The 22,165-nt window shown below is 44.5% G+C and overlaps 1 protein-coding gene across 1 annotated transcript in view; it reads right to left on the bottom strand.

Annotated features, from left to right (window-relative positions):
• The window catches only part of LAMB2 (laminin subunit beta 2), a 64,394-nt gene extending 51,707 nt beyond the window's left edge, over positions 1-12,687 (bottom strand). Inside the window, exons 1-3 of the mRNA XM_020795407.3 lie at positions 12,386-12,687; positions 2,889-3,058; positions 1,723-1,858 (exon numbers count right to left, since the gene is read on the bottom strand). Coding sequence (XP_020651066.3) covers positions 1,723-1,858; positions 2,889-3,058; positions 12,386-12,413 — 334 coding nt within the window. The 5' untranslated portion in view covers positions 12,414-12,687. The remainder of the gene's footprint in view (positions 1-1,722; positions 1,859-2,888; positions 3,059-12,385) is intronic.
• Positions 12,688-22,165: the final 9,478 nt, after the last annotated feature.

Here is a 22,165-nt window from a genome sequence, read left to right as displayed (position 1 = left end):
AACTGAGCATTGCGGCAGTGTAAGCACCTTGTGTGCATTGACCAAAAAAAGAGAGAGTGCTTTACGTGGCAATTCTCCTCCTATGATTATAATGGAACACAAGACACCTTTTTCATCTCCCTGGCAAAGAGTTCTGTGCAGAGGTGAGGGCATCCACACTCTTGTACCTAGTAAACAAAGTGCCATAACCGAACCACACAGCTGGGGAAAAGACTGAAAAGCCGCATCTGTTATTCCAACTTCCTGCCCCAAAGGCAGGCCTTGGTACTCACAGGATTTCACTCAGTCCTAAACGGATAACCATTTAAGAAAACAAGCTTGCAAATACCTCCTGGTTGACTCAGGCCCTCAGGAGTCCACAGTAGAGTTGCAATTTATTTTTTTTTAGTTTTTGTCCTTGGACCTGCATAGAAGCAGTTCGCTACTAGTGGGTGTGGATCTCCTGGTGGCTGCAGTAGCTCAACAAGAATATCTGACTCACTGTTATCAAAGAATAAGGCTTCCTTCACTCTCAGTTAGGATCCCAAGTGAAACAGACAGAACAACTGAACTAAACAAAAATGCCTGATTTTTGTGTGGAAGGACTGTGAACTCAGTTATGGCACTGGGAAGAAATCCTTGACGGAGTACATGCTCAGGGATAACCTGTTTCTTAATCATAAATATATGTACAGTATGTCTTAATTCTCCCTGGCTTCAGGATAGATAGAGCAAGCCTGAAGAAGTCTACCCATCCATGTTTTCTCCTATCCCATAAAGTTCCTAGCTCCTCTTGCTTTCCACCATCTCTTGCGTGTTGTCTCTCTTTTTCTTCTACAGATGATGGCAGCTAAAACAGGGAGGGATGACTTTTCTGAGTGATGGACCTGTACTGGTCTGCCTCTGAACTCACTGGGGACTGCGCCTCCCACACTGTAATGTTGCCAAATTTAGGGTGGCCAAATCAAATGGAAGACGCTGCTCGGGTATCAACTATCTTCATTAGTTGTGTAGAAGAGAATGTTTCAGTAGGCTTAGCTTATTATGAAAGTTATAACTCAAATTCTTCTTCCATACAACTGTTAAAGGTACAGGAGCCTGTCCTCCATTTCATGTGACCACCCTAAACAAAACTCAGTTAGCACAAAAGCAGGGGAGAAAAATACAGTTTGGCATTAATAAATACACACCATGTTTTCAGTACAATCAAGGATTCCAAAAGCATACCAGGAAGCCTTCTGAAAGAACTTGCAAATATTGGAAATCAGCATCTTTTTAAAAAAATAAACCCCAGCTTTGAGTTGGGAACAATGTAACAAAACCAAATTTCAATAGTATAATTCACTATTTGTTTTTAAAATAATATGTGGGGAGAGTGTAAGCCATGTCTACAGAGTGATTGTCATCTTGAAAACAAGGTGCATGCTCCTGTCTGCCTTGATTTAAGTGGAATTTGTGGATTTCTCCCCTGCCATAACTGCTGCACCAGACTTGTTATATCAAGCAACCTACAGGTTTTGTGTTGCCCACCTGTGAGTTAAAACAACCAAATTCTGCTTTAGTCTATATTACCAGTTCATGATTGTGTCAAGGGTAAAAAAAGAGGCAGTGAACAGTATTTTCATTTGCAGTTAAAGAACAGTTTTGAAATAAGCAGGCTTACCTGTGTTCTGTACAGCTCCTCCTAACTCAACTAAAAGTTAAAATGCCGGCTCAGGAGGGATGGGGACCTCCATCACTTACCATTCTCTGACTGCCACCAGGACTTCCTGCGGTGTAGTGCAAAAGCGGTGATCACATTTTCAATGCGATGGCTGTTAGGATGTGATAAGGGATCATACGGCCGACGGGAGTCACATACAAAGCACTTTTTCTCATCCTGTAACAAATGCAGGGGTCACTCATATGCTGGGCTGCATATATATCACACAATTGCACAGCACCTGGCAAAGAATCTGACACTGGGAGTCAGCATCTGGGGGAAAAAAATTCAGCTTCATCACATGCGCACTCACAACTCTTTAACTCAGTGGTTCCCAACCTTGGGTAACCCAGGTGTTCTTGGACTGCAGTTCCCAGAAGCCTTCACCACTAGCTGTGCTGGCCGGGATTTCTGGGAGTTGCAGTCCAAGGAACCTCTCAGGACCATTTGTTGTTGTCTGAGACAAAGAACCACATGGTGCCTCCTCATACCCGTTCTACATGTACAGAACCTGATTGCCTTGGTAGGTGAACTGTAGCCTTGTAATGCCAATGGGACAGTGTCCTCCACTGCACCTGCATTCAGACAGCTGAGCTCAGGAGATAGCAAGAGAGCAAGTCCTACCATACACCCAGCCCTCTTTTTCCTTCATGGTTTTTCTTTCTGAATTTTAGCCTCTGCCACCCGAGGCAAGTAATTCTGTCTCTCTAGCAATGGAGACAAGATACCCACGTGCACATATAGACATGCAAAATAAAAGCTCACACCTTCGGCGTGTGGTGTCTTCTCACCAATATTCTATTCATTACCCCACAGCCACTCTCTTGCTCTGGAGCAACCGCAGACCCTGCCCAGGCCTGCATCTGGCATGGCCCAGGAGAACAAAGCGAAAGAGAATCCAGCTCTGCAGCTGGAATGGCGCTGGCATTTGGCATGCCCAGGAGAATTTCAAGCCCTACGAAAAGCTGCCCTCCAAATGCTATCTCCTCCCCTTACTTCCAGACATCTCTATACCCGGGAGCCCCATCTACTCTGTTCTACCTCAGTATAGATTGGGGCCAGTCACCTTACTTTGTAATCCAAGCAGAAAAGTGTGACCTGAAAGGGTCTAGCTTTCTCATAGTGGATCTATGTCCTGCCTTGGCACACATACACCTGCTGCCACCAGCCACTGTGTACAACCCTTATTTTGCTATTTGAAACTCACCTGCAAATGGCTGACAATACAATAGGGTTGGGGACGTCGCAGACCACATGTGGAAGTGGCAGAGAGTCGATCGACTCGGCCGACCAGCAGGTCTCCCGTGGCTGGGTAGCAGCTGCCTTGGGAACAGCCATGGGGGGGCTCAGGCTCTTGGCACAAAGCTCCCCCTAGCACTGTGGAAAACAGAGACAGCGAAAGAAATAAAAAGAAGGGTGGAAAGGACAAGGAACACCATGACTGGGGTTGCCCCAGTCTGAATCTACACCATGGGTGGCATTCAATACAACACTTCAGTTTGTTCAGGGGCAAAGTTTGAATTCCAGGCCTGGATAAATGTGAGACATGTACAGTGGAACCTCAACTTACGGAATTACTCCATCTTGGAACGGTGGCTGCAGGTTGAAAAGTCTGTAGGTTGAGGCTCCATTGACCTACAATGCATTGAATACCGATTAATCCGTAACTGGCTGTTTTTGTTCCATTTTGTTTTTTTTCCTGGTCTGTAGGTCGATTCTCCGGCTGCAAGTCGAACCTAAATTTTGCAGCCAAAGAAGTCTGTAACTCAAAAAGTCTGTAAGTGGAGCAGTTTGTAAGTAGAAGGTCCACTGTATTCAGCTTGAACAATTACTGAAGGGGTTTCCTCTGCACTGTACAGTGGTGTCTCGCTTAACAATGTTAATTTGTTCCAGCGAAACGCTGTAGAGCCAAAATGTCGTAAAATAAAAATAAAAAACCCGGCTAATGCATTCCAATGGGTTAAAAACTCACCGTCCAGCGAAGATCCTCCATATGGCGGCCATTTTCAGTGCCTGTATAGCAAGGAATCCTTCCCTAAGCACAGCAGGGAGCCATTTTGAGCACCTGGTGGCCATTTTGAAAACCCAACGATCAGCTGTTTTAATTGTTGTAATGCGAAGAATCTGTTCCCAAAGCAGGGAACTGATCTTTGCAAAGCGAAAAAAAACCATTTAAAACATCGTTTTGTGATCGCAATTGCGATCACAAAAACATCGTCGTAAAGCGGATTCATTGTTATACGGGGCAATTGTTAAATGAGGCACCACTATAGTTTGTCAACAATAGGTCACAGATGAAGCTAGGGACGGACAGTTCAACACAGAGAAGAAATAAAAGAGAAGCTAGAACAGGTCCATATTTTCGTGTTGCTGGAGCTTTCAAATGTACGAGGTTCTTAATACAGCACCATCTAAAGCCATGTCAGACCAACAATAATTAGGAGAATATGGGAAATGTGTATTATTAACCATCCTAGGTTTTTACAAATCTATAAAAGCAAGGTTCCAGCTCTCATGAGATACTTCTGAAAACAGCGGATAAATGAGAAAGAAAAGGCACAGTTCAATTAAAACAAAGTCATTTCAAAATCCCAATAGCTTCAGCAAAAATGTTTAAATCTAATTGTATAGCATGTTTACATATAAATAAGCCTAAGTAATTTGAGTGAGATTTACACTGAGCACATTGGGACTTTTCCCCAGTTAAATATGGAACATCTTACCACTAAAATCAATACAACTTTAAAAGCATTCAGTATGGCTGGGCAACAACCAAAATTAAAACAAAAGTCTTGAAGCTACCTAGAAAGTTAACAAGTTTTCTTTGGCATAAAATTAAAATCCACTCCACATACATGCTGAAGTGAGCTTCAGTACATGAAAGCTTGTGAGAAATAAAACTTGTTACAGTGTGACTACATTACCCAAACAATCTGAGAGTTGTGTCGGAGTATTGTTCTACCAATTCATGTCATATGCTCTTTGTGTCACTGTCCCCATCCTCATGGAGCAGCTCAATTGAACTAGGTTGATTCGATGCAGGGGACTACATCACTCTTCAAATGGCCTTAAATAGACCCAGAATTGGCTCTTTGGTCCACCCATAGGTTTGTTCTGACCCCACCTGCATTCTGTCCTTGTCCATAACTATCTTGTCCAGAGTTATTTTTCTCTTTTTTATTCTAAGTGGCATAGCGCTGGATAAATGTTGCAGAGAGTAAGACTCCAGTGCCTATGTGATGCAGTGCTAAAGCTAAATAATTCTTGTAAAAAAAACCTTAAAAAGGTAAATAGTTTGGCCAGAAGGCATAAATGCTGATTTTCTGATGAGACAGCATCCCACACTACCTCAAACACATCAACTAGATGTCAGGTCAGGGAACATCCCTACACACTCAATACAATGACATGGCTGTTAACACAACCAAAGCTAGTTTTTTAAAAATGTGACATAAAGAGATTTAAAATAGACAACTTCCTGATGGGTGTTCAAAATGAAATGATTCTTTGAAGTGCAAGTTTCCCCCATGCTTACAACAATGTCATGTAATTGGGAAATTTTGAATCAAGCCCAGAGTAATTGGAGGAGTGCATTGCAATGTAGTCACACCCTTAGGCTTTAAGTTGCCACTTCTTTTTTTCCCAGAGTAAACACAATTGCCATTTTAAAAAACCCTGAAGATTCCAGCTATTTACTATTCTTCTAGAAACATCTGCACAAATTAACAAAATGTTGTCATAAAGGAACTGTTATTAAGATTTTGATTCCATGCACCAGCCCCACCCACAATTCCTGAGGAAAGCATTTATATACAAATATACTGTATCTGGTTTATTCCATTTTGTTTGGGCATTAAAGGTTTCCCTTTATGGGCATTTACATTCAATCTGCTGCTATATATATATTTCTCTCTATATATACAGTATATGGCCAATATATAGGCAGGAATTGGAAAACGGACAATATTCTTCTGCATTCCGCAGTCCTTGTTATGGGCACTTGACTTCCTCTTCAGTTACGTGCCTCCTACACAGCTCTTGTGCATCTCATTCAAATATACTTCCCGACCCACCACACCACTGCATGTTTTCTTCATTCTCTACCCTGCATGCAAAAAGAGCCAAATTCCACTGAAGGGCGATATTCTGTGGAAAAAAGTTTGCACGTTTGTGCAAAATCTGGAATGCCAGTACCATTGGGTGTAATTTGCTTTGAACTGAGAATCTCGGTTTCTTTGGCACAGAAAAATTACTTTGTTCTTAAGTTCATTTATTTCGGTTTTATCGGCTCCTTAGATTGACAGGTAATTTTTCAAAATAATCATTTAATCAGGGTTTACGAATCAACACTGATTATTTGGGCTTCCTCAGCATTTCTGCCGCCCAGGTTTTAAGTTCAGGTTCACTTTATTAAACATACAGGCACCTGCATGTTTTGTTCAAGGGGTGGATCAAATAGAAAGGAGGTTTTCATTAGGGGAAAAAAAAGGTGATTGGAGGAAAAATTCCATGTCTGTACTATTAATAACAATAATCATATGCCACCAAGTACATTCTGACTTACGAAGATGCTTTTCAGGGTTTTCCGCACAGAGAATACTCAGAAGTGATTTACTTTTCCTTTTTTCTGAAGGTACCCTGAGACTGTGCAGCTTGTCCAAAGCCACCCAGGCGAGCTCTTCTCCCAGGAGGTACAGTGGGGAATCAAACTCTGACTCCGCAACCTAACCACTGAGCTGTGGTCTACGTCTAGGCTCCAGGGGTTGTATCTATTTTTGGCCTGAGCAGAAACATAGTTTTAGGGGTAGGTATAAGATATCTAAGAGTTAAAGAAATGACCATGCTTTACTTATGAAGGGTGCAGTAACATCTTGGCTGTAAAACTTCCTCTGGCTGGTTCCATCCTGGTGGACTCCTAGGAAGCAGCGAAAACTACATTATTCTGTGTGTCCTTTAAAACTGTTTTTTTAACTGCTTTTTATATATATATATATATATATATATATATATATATATATATATATATATATATATATATATATATAAACCTAATCTAAAAAGCAGTTTAAAAAACAGTTTTAAAGGACATATATTTGCGTGGAAGTTTTCTGAAGTCTAAAATCTATTTTACTGAACATCGTTTGGGAACCTTGGGAGGCAGAGAAGTCACTTAACAAAAATGGTGATTATTTATTATTATTATTATTATTATTATTATTATTATTATTATTATTATTATTATTATTATTATTATTATTATTATTATTATTATTATTATTATTATTATTATTTTAAAATTAATAAATAAATAGAACAGGGGTGAAGAAGAGAGAAGAGAATACATCTAGATTTTGCAGTCTGAGGCTAAGGACACATTGGAATTGCCTTGCACCCAGTAAACAAAACTGGGAGAAACTGGCAACGGAATCTTATATTCCTATGGCTGATGGGATAATCTGGTTTACCATGCCTGAGGGACACAGACTCAGTTAGGGTGGTGAGGGAGGTTCTGCCCTCTCACCACTTTTCTACAGCTCCCAGCTGTTGCTTCCCAGACGGGCGAAGCTGCTTAGGGTGAAACAGCAGCGACACAACACTGCTACGTCTTGTAGCTCAATGAACAGGGAAAACTGGGAAATGAAACCCAGTGCACGTATCCTATTGCTAGGATAATGGGAGTTGTTGTCCACCCTGTATATGAGTTAGGGAAGGCTCCTAGGAAGATTAAAAGCATTGCAGTTAGACTGGAATTTGAGGAATTCAGGTTCAAGTTCTCTCACTCAGCCATGAAACTCACGGGGTGACCCTGAGACCATCAATAACACTGCCCTGCCCTGCCTTACCTCGCAGGATGGTTGTGAGGGTCAAGTGCATATAGGAGGAGAGTCCTTGAGCTCACCGGACAAAAACTAAATAAAGAACCTAAACGCTAGTCAGCATCTTGTTTTCTGCTCACATTTGCCCATACACGTGAGACACCCCCCACCCCACCCCCATGACAAATCACCACAGGAGGATCCCAGGCCTCTCTCTCCTGATGAGCGAGATTTCTTCTTTCCCTCAGACACCCCCTCCGGGCCTATCCCCGCCCCCCCCCCCGTCCACCTGTTTCTGTTGCTCATACCAAGGGTGGGCCTGGAGGGAGAAATGCCTCTGCCCTCACCCTCCCCTGCCCAGCACGGGGCCTGGGAGCGGAAACTGCTGCTCTGCCAGAAATAACCCTGGCGGGGACAGGCTCTGTTGTTCAGCCAGGCTGGCCCTGCGCCAAGGACGTGGGGGCTTGAGGGGGCTGAGCTGTGAATTTGACACAGCTAACTTGGAGAGAACATGTCCCTTCAGCGGCCTGTCAGGAAAGGAGATGCCAGACGGAAGAGGAGCGCCGAGCAGGGAGCAGAGCGCAGGGAAACGTGGGTCCCTCTGGATGCCCAGGCCTTCTCTCCCTTCAGCAAGGGCACCCCCTTCTCCATGACAGGCTGGCACAGGAAGCCTGGGCATGGGCACTGTGACAAGGAAGGAAAACTTCAAGGACTGTTCCTTCCTCTGCCTGGATAATTCCACCCCCCCCTCCCTTGCAGCTAAGAGTCTTACAGCTGCTGAGCAGAGAGGCCAAGCAGGTAGGGTGGGATCCGTCCTGTGTTTCCCCCTCTCCCGACTCACCACCACCACCCCTGATCCCACCCATCAACACCACCCTTTTGCAGTGCCGGCTGCTCCCTCCCAGGCACCCTGCCAGCTTCCTGAGCCTCAAATCCCCTGGAGTCAGAGCTTCAAAAGGAGTCACGGACAAAGACTCCAGCTGGTGGGGCTGGGCGGTGTTTTGTTCCCCCAAAACAAGGTACTTGGGATTCAAAGGAAAAACCGAAAAGCATGTGCACACACACGCATGCACGCACACCCATGTCACTAGTCTAGCGGCAACAGAAGAGGGGTGTGGAACCCCCCCCCCCAAAATCAAGGACAGGGGGAAATGAAGTTAAAGCAGACCTGAGCAAAGTGTGGCCCGAGGGCCACATACGACCCGCAAGCCACTCCTGTCCGGCCCACGGACAGTTTTGAACATCAAAACCATTTATAGCTTTTTGTCTGAAGTTGATCACTTGCTTCTCTATAACATACCGCAATAAACAATCATAACAGCACTGTTTCATTTTATTTTTAAGTAAAGTTGGTTCGGCCCCCAAACACAGTTCAGATTTTTCATGTGCCCCCCCTATAGAAATTAATTGCCCACCCCTGAGTTAAAGGGTGGATCTGCATGTTGTATTGTGCCTCTCCTCCAGTGACCTCAAAGCAGTGCATGTCCCTCTCTTCTTCACCACTTTATTTTCACAACAGTCCTGTCAGGTAGGCCAGCCTGAGAGAGACTGGCTGGTCCAACAGTTGAAAACAACTTTGCAAACCTTACAGACTAGCACACTGTTTCAATCAAGATGAAGCAAACTGGAATTAACAGCCATCTTTAAATCACAGGCACAGATAAGAATCTTAGTCCCATGTCTAAACATGCATTGGTGGGATGATCATCCTAACCATTGATACAGTGACATGATTAAAGCATGTAAAGAAGTACAGTACTGTATGTAGCTCCCTTTAAAGTACCCTTGAGAATGGCCACCAAATAAGGGTCAGTTTCACATACCCTTAATGCTCCCCTCGTGGTGGTCATAAATCTAGGATAGACTATTTTTCTGAACCATGTTTCTGGCCATGCTGACTGAGGGATTCTGAGAACTGGTCCAAAGATGTTACTTTTCTAAGCTGTCAGTGGCTGACAGTGGGGTTTTATACTTCCTCAATACACAGCTATTTGAAGTGATGTAGGAGGCAGTGATTATGAGGATGAGAACACTTTTGACTCTAAACCAGTATTTCCCAACCATTTTCAAGTTGTGTCACCCTTTTATAATAGTCAAGTAACCTGTGACCCCCACTTCATTTGTATAAAAAGGCATTTTAATGGGGTAAAGAAAAACATTAAAATAGATTTTTCAGAATATAATTCAACCTAATATTTAATGCAATAGTTGTACTTGCACCTGGGCAGCCAGCTTCAACATTTGCGACTTAGTATTTGCTTATTGATTTTATTGATTTCAGTTTTTACTCTGCCCATCTAGTCGCCAGGCCACTACTCTGGGTGACTTACAGCCAGAACATCAAGATAAGCTTATTATTAATTGTAATATTAACAAACAAACAAAAAAACCAACAAAAAACCCTCCCAAGCCTAACTACCGCATATAAAAAAATTCTAACCTAAGACAAAAGATGGTGGCAGCTGCAGAACAATCAGCCCTTAAACTGTGGGTCATCAAAAAAGTTACTGAGACCAAAATTAAACAGGGGTAAGACTGTAAGAAGCTTGAGTAAAAAGCCAGGTCTTTACATGATTCCTAAAACTGCGGAGGGAAGGAAGCTATGACACTTCCACCAGGAGGACGTCCCACGATGTGGTGGCCACCACCAAGAAGGCCCAGTTCCTAGTTGTTGATTTCTGGGCCTCTCTTGAGGTGGCCAACTGTAGCATCATGGATCGGGAGGTCACTGTGAGGGTGAGTGAGGTCCTAAACCATTTAGGGCTTTTAATGGGAACACCAGCAGCCTGAACTTGGGATGAGGAGGGGGCCAAATCACTTCAGCGACAGTGGCGGCAGCAGCCTTTTCCTCCTCCACCACCACTTCTCCCCTTCCCCTTTCAGCCTTGCCACTGCTTTCTCCCCTTTCAATCCCCAATGAGGCCAACCTAACTTGGACTGAGGCTGGGTCCCACCCTTGGGGGGTTGCAAACCAAGGGTTGGGAACTCATGGTCTACAGTGAGAGTGGAGGGTATCTGGTCTTCTAGATGCTCTTCACCTGCACATCACAATGGCTTTAAGCAGTGTGGCCAATGGTGTGGGACAATGGGAAAAGCAATCCAAGAATATCTGGAGGACTACATATTCTTCATGGAGGTAAACATTATTCTCAACCAGTTGACAGGGAGTTGAACTTATTAATTATGGCCATGGTGTTGACAACGCCCAAGTTAAGGACCAGGAGAAAGAGAGTCCCAGCTTAGACTCATAGGCTTAGATATTTGCCAAAAGAGAAATAAGGGCTTATCTTAGACATTCATAGATATGTACACACATATACAAACATTACGTCTCCCTAATGCTGTCTTTGCCACTGCTTGACATTCCAGTACTAAATAAAGCCACAGAATAGACCCTGTCCATTCTATAAATTACTGGCCCAACATATCAGTTTTCAGAGCATAGTAAAATCAATAACACTTTGTATAATTTAGTTACTCTTCAAGAGCCTGGCCAGAATGATTGTGCTTGTGCGCACATGCACAGAAATATTTTTTTTTCACATTACATGTGCAATTCCATATGCTACGTCTCGGTAAAACTGAGATTCTAGTCTGCATAAGTGACTCTGTGTAACACAGAGCACATTGATATATCTTATGAATGAGGCATCAGTGTTCACTCTTACAAGAGTAACTAGGCAGGCACCAACCCTTAATGCAAGCCCCTTGGCACTCACACAAGCCGATCCTTAACAGGGCATACACTTTGAGTGCAATCTCTTGATACCTCACATCCTACATTGTTACCTTAGAAAACATCTCACCATTGTTTGTGAGGATGTCTTCTTTCTTAACATGCATAGGATTTATGTTCCCTGTTTGAGGGAACTAGAGGTAGATCTGACAGGCAGAAAATCAGCAGGTGTAGCTCTCTCTTTTTTTCTTATCACGTGCTGCTATCAGAGAAAACACCACCTATAGGTTTTATGACTATCACACAGCAATGGAAATGAACAAACAGGTGGTGCTTTCTAAGATGGGGCAGATATTAATAGATTTAGAATCAAAAGTCAAATAAGACCACACCATATGCAAGAGAAGAGATTGGCATATTGTGGCAACACACACAATCACTGCAATCTAGATAATCATGTATCCCCAAAACACACACGCATGCACGCACGCACGCGCACACACACACACACACACACACACACACACACACACAGAGGAACTTAGAAGTGAAGAAACATTTCAGCAAGAAAAAGACCCCTAGTCTTCCACAACTGGGCGCTGTCCAGACACGTTTGACTACATTTCCCACCATCCCCAGCTAGCTTGCCACACCAACTGGAGATAATGGAGTTGCAGACCAACTTTGCAGAGAGGAGGACGTTGGGGAAAGTTTTATGTTATTTTGGGAACAGTCAGGGGGCAGGGAGCAGGAATCCCAGTGGTTCCCCCCCAAATCTTTCCGTCCTCCAGAGCACAGGGTTGTAGCCCGGTACAGCATCCTGCCCACCAGGAGGAGGTAAAACAAAAATTCTCTTTTTATCGTCCCCAAACCCGCCAGTCTCCTGAGGGGGAGCAGGCAGGATGTCTGTGTAAAGCTGAGAGGAGATGGAAGGCAAAGGCGAGACGGTGGTCTTCATCGTGTGTGTGGGAGGGGGAAGGGGTCCTGACCCCACGGGAGCGCGGGAAGACACTCTCTCCAACCAACTCCGGCGCCCGCTTCAGCTCCTTGCCCTTGCAGAGCCAGGCTGGACGCCGAGCTACTCCCGAGAGCAATTCCGCTGCCCAGCCGGGCATCGCACCCCCGGCTGCTGAGGGGGCAGGTGCCATGTCTTCTTTTCCCGCCCCCCCTTCTTCTCCCTTGTGGGGCGATGCGGGGGCGCCAGGGACTCACCTGCAAGTAGCAAACCCCACAGCCTCATTGGGGCCGGTTGGATGCTCCTCTTGGAGGGCTGAAGGCAGAGAGCTACGCCGATGGAGAGGGTACGGGCTGGAGAGGGGGATACGGGGCCTGGGCTCTCTCGGGTAAAGGCGGACCCTTTTTCCCCCAATTCAGACCGTTCCTATCGAGCCCCTCCTCCCTAGGCGTCGCTCATCCAAGCCCCCTGGGTCTGTATCCCGCCCGGGAACCTTCCCTGACCCGCCGTCAGCTTCTGCCCCCTAGCGCTCGCTCGCTCGCCCTCCCGCCCTGAAAAAGTCCCTCACACCGCTTAGACTGATCCAGATATTAAAGTTTAGTTGAGAAAAGTTAGCCTCAAGGCCGAAGGAAAAGCGCGGGGCGGATTCCAGTGGGATCTGGTCCTCCCTGAAGCCATCGTCGGCATAGGACGGCCGTGCGCGCAGTCCCGACTTCGGAGGATTTGGGGGTTTGTTGTAAGTTTTTCGGGCTGTTTGCAGGCATTATTCAGCATTATTAAGATGCTTCCTGCTGGCTACATTGAGCTGACATTCCATTCCAAGTATTGCAGCGATTCTTTGGAAAACATTTACATACATCGATAGATTAATTCGTTTAGTATGCTTTTCGGCTCTCTCTTCAAAGGGCAGCGCGTAAGATATTTATCCGATAAATTTTTTCATTACGAACAGCCCTGGGAAGTAGGCGAGACAGAAAGCCTGTCGCTTTCCAATAGTCCTGGTTAAGTTGTTTTGTCCCAACAGAACGTTTCTGAACATCAGTCCAGTATAGATGCAGCTTTGCTTGGCACAAGAATCACAGGAAGGAGAAAACACCACCTGGTGAATGTCTGCCTGTTGCACCACTATTAAAGGAACCTTTTAAAATGCCATGGTTCATTCACATAACTTTTTGTTTGCAATATTTTGGCCTACCCTAAAGACATGGGGTGGGATGTGTTCTTTCCCTCACACAAAATGTTTGCTGATGCTGAATTCTCAAAAATGGGTAGAATAAACTGTATAATTTGAATTTCATTGAATTTCTCTAATTTGGATATAATTATAATTGATGCCTATTGTAATTGTTTCATTGTTATTAATGTTTTTACCCAGTTATTATTTGTGGGGGTTAATTATTTAGTTTTTGTGATTAATATTTTTATTATTTTATTTTATTTTGTTATTATTATTTTTGTCTTTATTGTTTATTATTTTTGATTACTTATCTTAATTATTATTAAGTTTGATACTGTTGTTTACATGTTTTATTGATGTATTGAGTTTATTGTTGTATTGTATAATTCTTTTTTTTCTCTCTTTAATTATATTAAGTTATTAGTTCTTTTTATTTTTCTTTCTATTTTTCCTTCTCGTCATGGATTGGAGGGCCCGCCTTCCCAGCGGGGGGCCACAAAACATCTCTGTCATCACGGGTAGAGGGCGATATGGCGTTGGCTCCTTCCCTACTCGTGTTAGAAGAACAAGGGACAGATGTTTAAAGGCTGTTCCTTGTTCTGAGATGGAGACCAACCTCCAGTGCCGAGGTAGTCAGACCAGCCAACCCTCTACTCTACGCCTGGTGTTGTTGAACGCCAGGTCTGTATCTAACAAAACCCAGCTAATTTATGATCTTATTCTGGAGGAAGATGCAGACCTGGCCTGCATAACCGAAACATGGATTGGCGGAGAGGGGGGTCCCCCTCTAGCTCTCATCTGCCCGCCCGGTTATGCTGTCCAACACCAGGGCAGACTAGAGGGTCGGGGGGGGGAGTTGCCATCGTTTATAAATCCAACCTGGAAGTAATTAGGCGCTCCTTGGTGGTAAAACCAGGTCTTGAGGCTCTCCACGTGTGGATCGGGGCCAGGGACGGTATTGGGATCTTGCTGGGTTACCGTGCTCCCCGCGACCCAGCCACTTCCCTACCGGAGCTGGTGGACTTTGTCTCCGCGGCACTGCTGGGCTCCCCGAGATTATTGGTCTTGGGGGACTTCAACGTGCATGCGGGGGCAGAGCCCGCTGGACCAGCTATTGAGTTCTTGGAGACCATAGCCTTCTTGAACATGTCCCAACATGTCAACGGCCCTACGCACGTGGGCGGCCATACATTAGATTTGGTTTTTTCCACCAATGGGAGTGAAAGTGGACCGATGGTGACTGACCTTGAGTCGGTCCCCTTGTCATGGTCGGATCACCACCTAATAAAATGCTTCCTCAAGTTGGCCCTCCCCCCTCGCAGGGAGCAGGGATCTATTGTCATGGTCCGCCCTCGAAGGCTACTGGATCCGATTGGATTCCAGGATGCCATGAGAGGGGTTACGGCTGACCTGGCTGGCGCTCCTGTCGAGGCCCTGGTTGACGGCTGGCTCACCGCCGCGACTAGTGCCGTTGACACGATCGCACCTAAACGCCCTCTCCGCCGCAGAGATCGCCCGGCGCCCTGGTTTAACCAGGATCTTCGGGTGTCGAAGCGGGTCAGGAGACGGCTGGAGCGCAAATGGAGAAAGGACCCGACGGCTTTCAATCGTATAGCTGTTAAGGTCGCAACTAACCTTTACCAGTCTAAGGTAAAGGCTGCCAGTAGAACTTACCTCGCTAACCGGATAAGTGAGGCATCCAACCAGCAGGCGGAACTATTCCGTATAGTACGTGACCTATCCGGAGTTGACCCGGGAGATAGGCCTCCCCCTAGTCTTACCCCGGACCAATTTGCAGCATTTTTTAAATCCAAAGTGGAGGCCATCCGCTGGGATCTCGCTCCTTTTTTGAATACAGTGAGTCGAGTTGAGATGTCCAGCGCTCCGTCTTGCCCGGTGTCTTTTGACTCTTTTCAGCCCGTATCGCCCGACACTGTGACCAGGACGCTTGATCGCTGTCGTGCCACCACCTCCTCTTTGGACCCCTGCCCGGCCTGGCTAATCAAGGCAGCCAGGCCCTCAACAACGGAATGGGCTACTGTAATAATTAATGGGTCTTTCCTTGAGCGTAGATTTCCCTCTGCCCTCAAGGAAACACTCATTAGGCCCATAAGAAAGAAACCCAGTTTGGCGGCGGACGAAATTGGCAACTATAGGCCCGTCGCCAATGTTTCTTTCTTAAGCAAGGTAGTCGAGAGGGTGGTGGCCGATCAGCTCCAGGCGTTCCTGGATGAAACAGATGCCCTGGATCCATTCCAGTCGGGCTTCAGGCCGCGCCATGGGACAGAAACGGCATTGGTCGCCCTGTGTGATGACTTATTGAGGGAGGCCGACAGGGGCAAAGTGTCTCTGTTGGTCCTCCTCGATATCTCAGCGGCCTTTGATACCATTGACCATGGTATCCTCCTGGGGAGGCTCGCCGAGTTGGGGATAGGTGGCCGGGCTTTTGCTTGGCTCCGTTCCTTCTTGGAGGACCGTCCCCAGAGAGTACAGCTTGGGGAGAATGTTTCGGCCCCGTGGTGCCTTAATTGTGGGGTCCCACAGGGGTCGATCATCTCCCCAATGCTGTTTAATATCTACATGAGGCCGCTGGGAGGGGTCATCAGGAGGTGTGGAGCGCAGTGCCATCAATATGCGGATGACACACAGCTCTACATCTCCTTTTTTCCAACTGCAGGAGATGCCGTTCTGTCCCTTCGGCGTTGCCTGGAGGCTGTACAGGAATGGATGCAGGAGAACGGGCTGAGGCTGAACCCGGACAAGACGGAGGTACTGAGGGTGGGCTCCCCCACACCTGGGGACAAGGGAAACTCCCTCATTTTTTGGGGGGTGACCCTGCCCGCCAAGGATGGGGTCCGTAGCTTGGGTGTCCATCTTGACCCGGCGCTCACCATGGAGACCCAGGTGGCGTCCGTGGTCCGTTCCGCTTTTTTCCATCTCAGGCGGATAGCCCAGCTGCGGCCCTACCTTGATGTGGGGTCTCTCACCACTCTGGTGCATGCGCTTGTAGTCTCGAGATTAGACCACTGTAATGCGCTCTACGTGGGGCTACCTTTGAGATTGCTGCGGAAACTACAGGTGGTGCAGAATGCGGCGGCCAGACTACTCAGTGGGCTGAGAAGATACCAACATATCTCCCCCACTCTGGCCGCACTGCATTGGCTGCCCATCCGATTCCGCATTGATTTCAAAGTGTTAACGCTTACTTACAAAGCCCTAAACGGTTTAGGACCTCGATACTTGGCGGAACGCCTTCTCCCACCTAGATCTACCCGTGTCACTCGCGCGAGCCAGGAGATAAGGCTGAGGAGCCTAACGCCGAGAGAGGCCCGAAAGGAAAAGACCAGAAACCGGGCCTTCTCGGCGGTGGCTCCTCGCCTTTGGAACAACTTGCCCCCTGAGATTCGCGCGGCTCCCTCGCTGGGCATTTTTAAGAAACAACTAAAAACATTGATGTATAGGCGGGCCTTCCCAACAGAAAACCCTTGACGATCTTTTTTTTTTCTTATTCTGTTCTTTATTTTTTATTTACGTTTGTGCTGTAAAGTCTTAAAATTACATTGTTGTTTTTACTGTAAGCTGCCTAGAGTGGTCTAATATGATCAGATAGGCGGGATAGAAATAAAATAAATAAATAAATAAATAAATAAACAAACAGGCTACTTTAACGATCAGGCACAGTGTGAGGCTAATTTTGAGAAAAAAAACCTTACTGTGCGTTATCTAAAGAGATTGACTAGGGATTACCACAGTTACAAAGAATGTGTGAATCCTCTCTGAAGAACAACCATGAGGAAAATCTTTGCCAAAATCAGCAAGTGAAGCATGATGGCTGTGAATTGCTCAGTCTCAACACTTAAATAGGGTGAAATTATCTTTGGGAAATATCAATACAGAACAAACAATCCCTGTGATTCTTTTACTGGCACACAATAGCTTGGAATTTTTTCACTGCCAGCTTTGGTTATAGGTGTGTGTCTGATATTTATAGTTGTACAGGTGTTGAAGAGACCGTTCATTTTGAGATAATTTCAGATAAAGTTTATTACATCACTTCATCATAACAGAAATTCAAAAGATACAGCCTTCCTTCAAAAATGCTTGTTTCACAACTGTTAAAGATACAGGAGCGCTGCCATTGAAAAGGTGGATATTCTATTCTGAAGCAATCACCCATGCCTACCCGGGCCCATGACAGGAACTTTATTGAGATAAACAAAACTTATTTTCATATGGATCCAAATGTAAAAAAAAAGCTCTTATCTCTATATTTGTGTAGGAATCCATACATACCTTTATGCAGAAGTCAGCTATAACATATTCCTTCTCCAGGTGTGATTCATCGTATCATGATGTGTACATTTATACCTGGATGAATTTTCTAATTTTCAACATGTTCCTATACTTGTTTTGAAAAAAACACACAACAGCATACAGTGGACCCTCTACTTATGGAATTAATCCGTATTGGAATGGTGGCTGCAGGTCGAAAAGTCTGTAGGTTGAGTCTCCATTGACCTACAATGCATTGAAAACCGATTAATCCCATTTTTGTTCCATTTTGGTTTTTTTCTGGTCTGTAGGTCGATTCTCAGGCTGCAAGTTGAACCTAAATTTTGCGGCCAGAGAAGTCTGTAAGTTGAGCCGTCTGTAAGTCGAGCCGTCTGTAAGTCGATTGTCCACTGTAAACACATAGGCAGTGGAAGCCTAATGATCTTTACTCAGAAGTACATTCTACTGAGTTAGACTGTACTAAATGTTCTTAAGAATACAACAACTTTACATTCTTGTTTAGTTTAGAATCCTATACATACCTGGGCAGGAGTAAAAGTCTTTTGAACAGATATGCATTGGAACATACAGTTCACAAAAATCATATTAGGCTTAATTCCAAAAGCAATTTCTGCAAAGACCAGATCAGTCACTGATCTTCCTCACTCTGTGCGTTCAATTCCATGCTCTTCTTTTTGTTTTGGCAGAGTGGAATATATTTATGTGTTATTGCCATAAATTAGTTCAGCCACCACATGCAAGTGAATGCATCAAACTACAGGTACTTGTGCATGTTCCGGTGCAAAAATACTGTATGTTTCCTCCTTGTTTCAGATAATATTTGAGAAAGGGAAGGGATAGAACCAAAAAAAAAAAAAAATGAAACCAGCTCTCTCCTTCTATATGGATCCATGACAATAAATAAATAGTTCTGCTATTTGAATGCAGAAAATGAACAAGAAAGAAATTTAGATTTTTGGATTTGACTAGCTAGTGGTCCATTCTTTACCTCTGTGAAACTACTGCCACTTTCATGCAGGTGTAATAGCACAATCCAAATGTTGCCCCATTCTAAAGACAACAATTTTGCCCCTCACTATATTACATGAATGTAAAAGAATGAGGGTATGACTACATTGCAATATACTCTCCCAATTACAATGGGTTTAGCACAATGCAAATCAATTGAAGATTTCCCGGCTTCCAATGTTGTTGTAAGTGTGTGGGAAACTTACACCTTTTTTTGAGGAATCATTGATTTTTTAACTTCTGTTAGGAGGTTGTTTATTTTAAATCACTCTACATCATGCTGTTTTTTGACCTGGTTGTGTGAACAGCCCATACTGTTATATTTTTTTCTGCGGGGCTGTTTTCTATGCTGACATTTTGGTCATGTATTTGAGGTGGTGTGGAATGCTGTCCCACCAGGAAATTAGCAATTATACCTAGTGTCCAAACTGTTTCCCTTTTTAATTTTACTTTTTTTAATTAATTGTTTGACTTTAGCACAGCATCACATAGGCACTGGGGTCTTGCTGGCTTGTTATTGACCTGTGGTTTGCCTTCCGTCTGGTGACTAGCTTCTCTGCACAAACATTATGTCAGCTTCTTTTCTTATATTTCTTTTTCTTACATCTCCATTCTTGTTGGGCTATTTTCTTACTTTATCTGTATTGTTGCATTTACAAGCCTTGGCAGTCTATTGCACAGAAGGTCTATAGTTAACAGTAGATTATCAAAGGAGATGAGAGGGGAGTTTCATTTGCAGAAAAATACACTATCTGCAACACCGATGCAGCGCTATGCCACTTAGAATAAAAAAAGAGTACAGAATTATTTGAAAACTTGAAGGAACAAAAAAAACCACACACACACCAGTGCAAAAGTTCAGAAAAACATAAGTTCCAGATAAGACAGTTAAGAACAAAGACAGAATGCAGGCAGAGTCAGGACAAAACCATAGACAGATCAAAGTACTTAAAGAGCTGTGTGGTCCCCTACACCGAACCAATCTGGTTCAATTAAGTCTGTCCCATGAGGATGGGAACAGTAACACAAAGAGCACATGGCATGAATCAATACAGTAATACCTTAACATAACTCTTGGAGTTTCTAGGCAATGTAGTCATACCCAGAGATAAGATTTTGGAACTTCCTAAAAACCAAGCTTTAGAATCCATCTTTTCATGTCAGCTGAGATATGGCTTTGAATTAATATATAGACATTTTTATTTATTTTTCTGTGCATCATGTAAATAACATGAGATGGATTCCTTCAATTAAGCTATATTTACAAGACCTTGGCAGAGCTATTAATGATAGGAACTTTGGGTGGGGGCGTGTCATTGAATCATGGGGTTGGCAAAGTTTGCATATAGTTTGTTGGTACATAACAAAATGTCAAATTAATTAGAAAATAACTCTCTGGATGTTATGCAATATTTTTGCCTTTTGTAGTTTTGTTTTCCTTTGATTCAGTAATGTGAGAAAGCTGGTATTCCATGTTTGAGGAATACTTAATTATAAGAACACTCAGCATGGTTTGTTGTTGTGCATTTTCTTGTGGCTTGATATCTAGAAGTCAGACTTACATACCAGTAATAAATATCAGCAACTGGATCAGTACATTTTGCTGGATGCATCCTCAGTGTTCATGCTATCTATAGATATTTTGGTGAACTATGACACAGCTCTGAAGGGTCAATGGATACTAAGTTAAACACCAAGGAGGAAGGTGTGTTACATTTATTGCAGCACAATGAAGAAAGAACCTTATGGCACATTTAATACTAACATGATTTATTTGGCATAAGCATGCATGGATTGCAGCTCATGTCCTCAAATGTAAGTCTGATTACTGCATCTAGAATGGAACTGGCCTCCATTCCATGAAAGCTTATGTCAAATAAATATCTTAAATGTGCTACAAGACACTTGAAACTATCCAAGGGAGAAAATGGGCATTAGATTTGTTTGCCCCTCCCCTTCCCTCCCTGGTAATATCTATGTTAAGACAAGCTATGATGTGACATCATTACACTGTGCACACAAACCCCGTCACACAAACCCCGAATACAAGAGCCAACTATGTGAACTGGGGCAAAGAATCAACTAACACATTGCCTTCATACTATATTGCTAGATGTTGCCAGAAAAAGAGGAGAAAGATGCAAAGTGGCCACAACTCTGTCTCTCTTGCAGCATCTACTTTTATATTTATTAAAATCCCATTTTAGTTTCCAGTATCACAGGCTAGTTCAGCATTATCTAATAGGCACTGGCTCTCTAAGGTTTCAGAGAGGATTTTTTTCCCCATTTGTATCTGGATCTGAGAATGAGCGGACCTAGGCTGTTCTCCTGTAAGGCATGTGTTCTGTCATGAAGCTACAGGGCCAGCTCTTCTACTAGACAAAGTATGATTGCTGTCTCAGGTAGCAGATGCTAGTGGCAGGTTGACAGCATCTTGGAATTTGCTCTCTGTTAGGCTACTCTTCTCTCTTTTAACTGCTTTGCTGGCTCCAGGAGTGGAGGAAGCAGGCCTTTCACCGGTGTTGAAACAAGATTCAACTACCTGTCCAGTTTGATTCTATATGGTGATTGGACATGGGGCACTTTTATCTCAGGTAGCAAAATCTTGGTCTAATCTTGTTGAACCATGACCACAAGGATCCAATGGTCAACTTCTGCTGATGTCACTGCTTCTACCAGAATCTCAATATCCCTTCCCTCTTCCAGTCCCTAAAAAAAATGTCTTTGAGGGCTCAAATCTAGAGCAGTGGTGGCAAACATTTTTGGGCTTGCATGCCCAAACTGGGGGGGGGGGGGGGGAACACTGGGTGGTGGAACCGGAAGTAGCGGCGGCAGAATCGGAAGTGGAAGGGGGAATCCTGGCATGGAGGTGCCTGGAGACCCCACTCCGGACCCGCTGCCAGCACCAGTTGCTCCGGATCCACCTGCTGAAGTGCCAGCACCACGGCTGCAGCTGCCTTCTCAGATTTGGCTACACGGGGGGGGGCAGAGTAGCGATCTGGCGACTTATGGCTCGCGTGCCAGCAGAAAGGGCTCCGCGTGCAAACTGTGGCATGCGTGCCATAGGTTCGCCATCGCTGTTCTAGAGGAAGTTTAGTGCAGTGGTTAAACTGCTGCATCACAGCCCAAACTCTGCTCATAATCTAGGGTTCAATCCCAGGTAGCTGGCTCAAGGTTCACTCAGCCTTCCATCCTTCCAAGATGGGTAAATTGAGTACCCAACTTGCTAGGGATGGGACGTGGGAGAGCAATGTGTTGCCTGCGCAATTAAATTATAAACTACCCAGAGAGTGCTTTAAGCCTTAGGGGTTGGTATATAAGCAGCACACTTTTCTTTATTTTTTCTATTGCATCATGGAGTGGGGTGGGAAAAGGACAATGTCCCAGTTCTGCTGGTTTGCTGCCAAAATGCACTGCTGGATTTTTTCTTATATTTCCACCATCTGATCTTGAAATATGTTTCTATGTTTTTAATAGATGATACTTCTGCTGTCATTGCAGGACCTTTCCTTGTTATGCTTTTACCTACTACAGTACTTTATCCTTTAAAAGACGGAGC

The sequence above is a fragment of the Pogona vitticeps genome, chromosome 2, assembly GCF_051106095.1.
Source record: "Pogona vitticeps strain Pit_001003342236 chromosome 2, PviZW2.1, whole genome shotgun sequence".
Taxonomy (NCBI): domain Eukaryota; kingdom Metazoa; phylum Chordata; class Lepidosauria; order Squamata; family Agamidae; genus Pogona; species Pogona vitticeps.
This window is presented reverse-complemented; position numbering and strand designations above follow the sequence as displayed.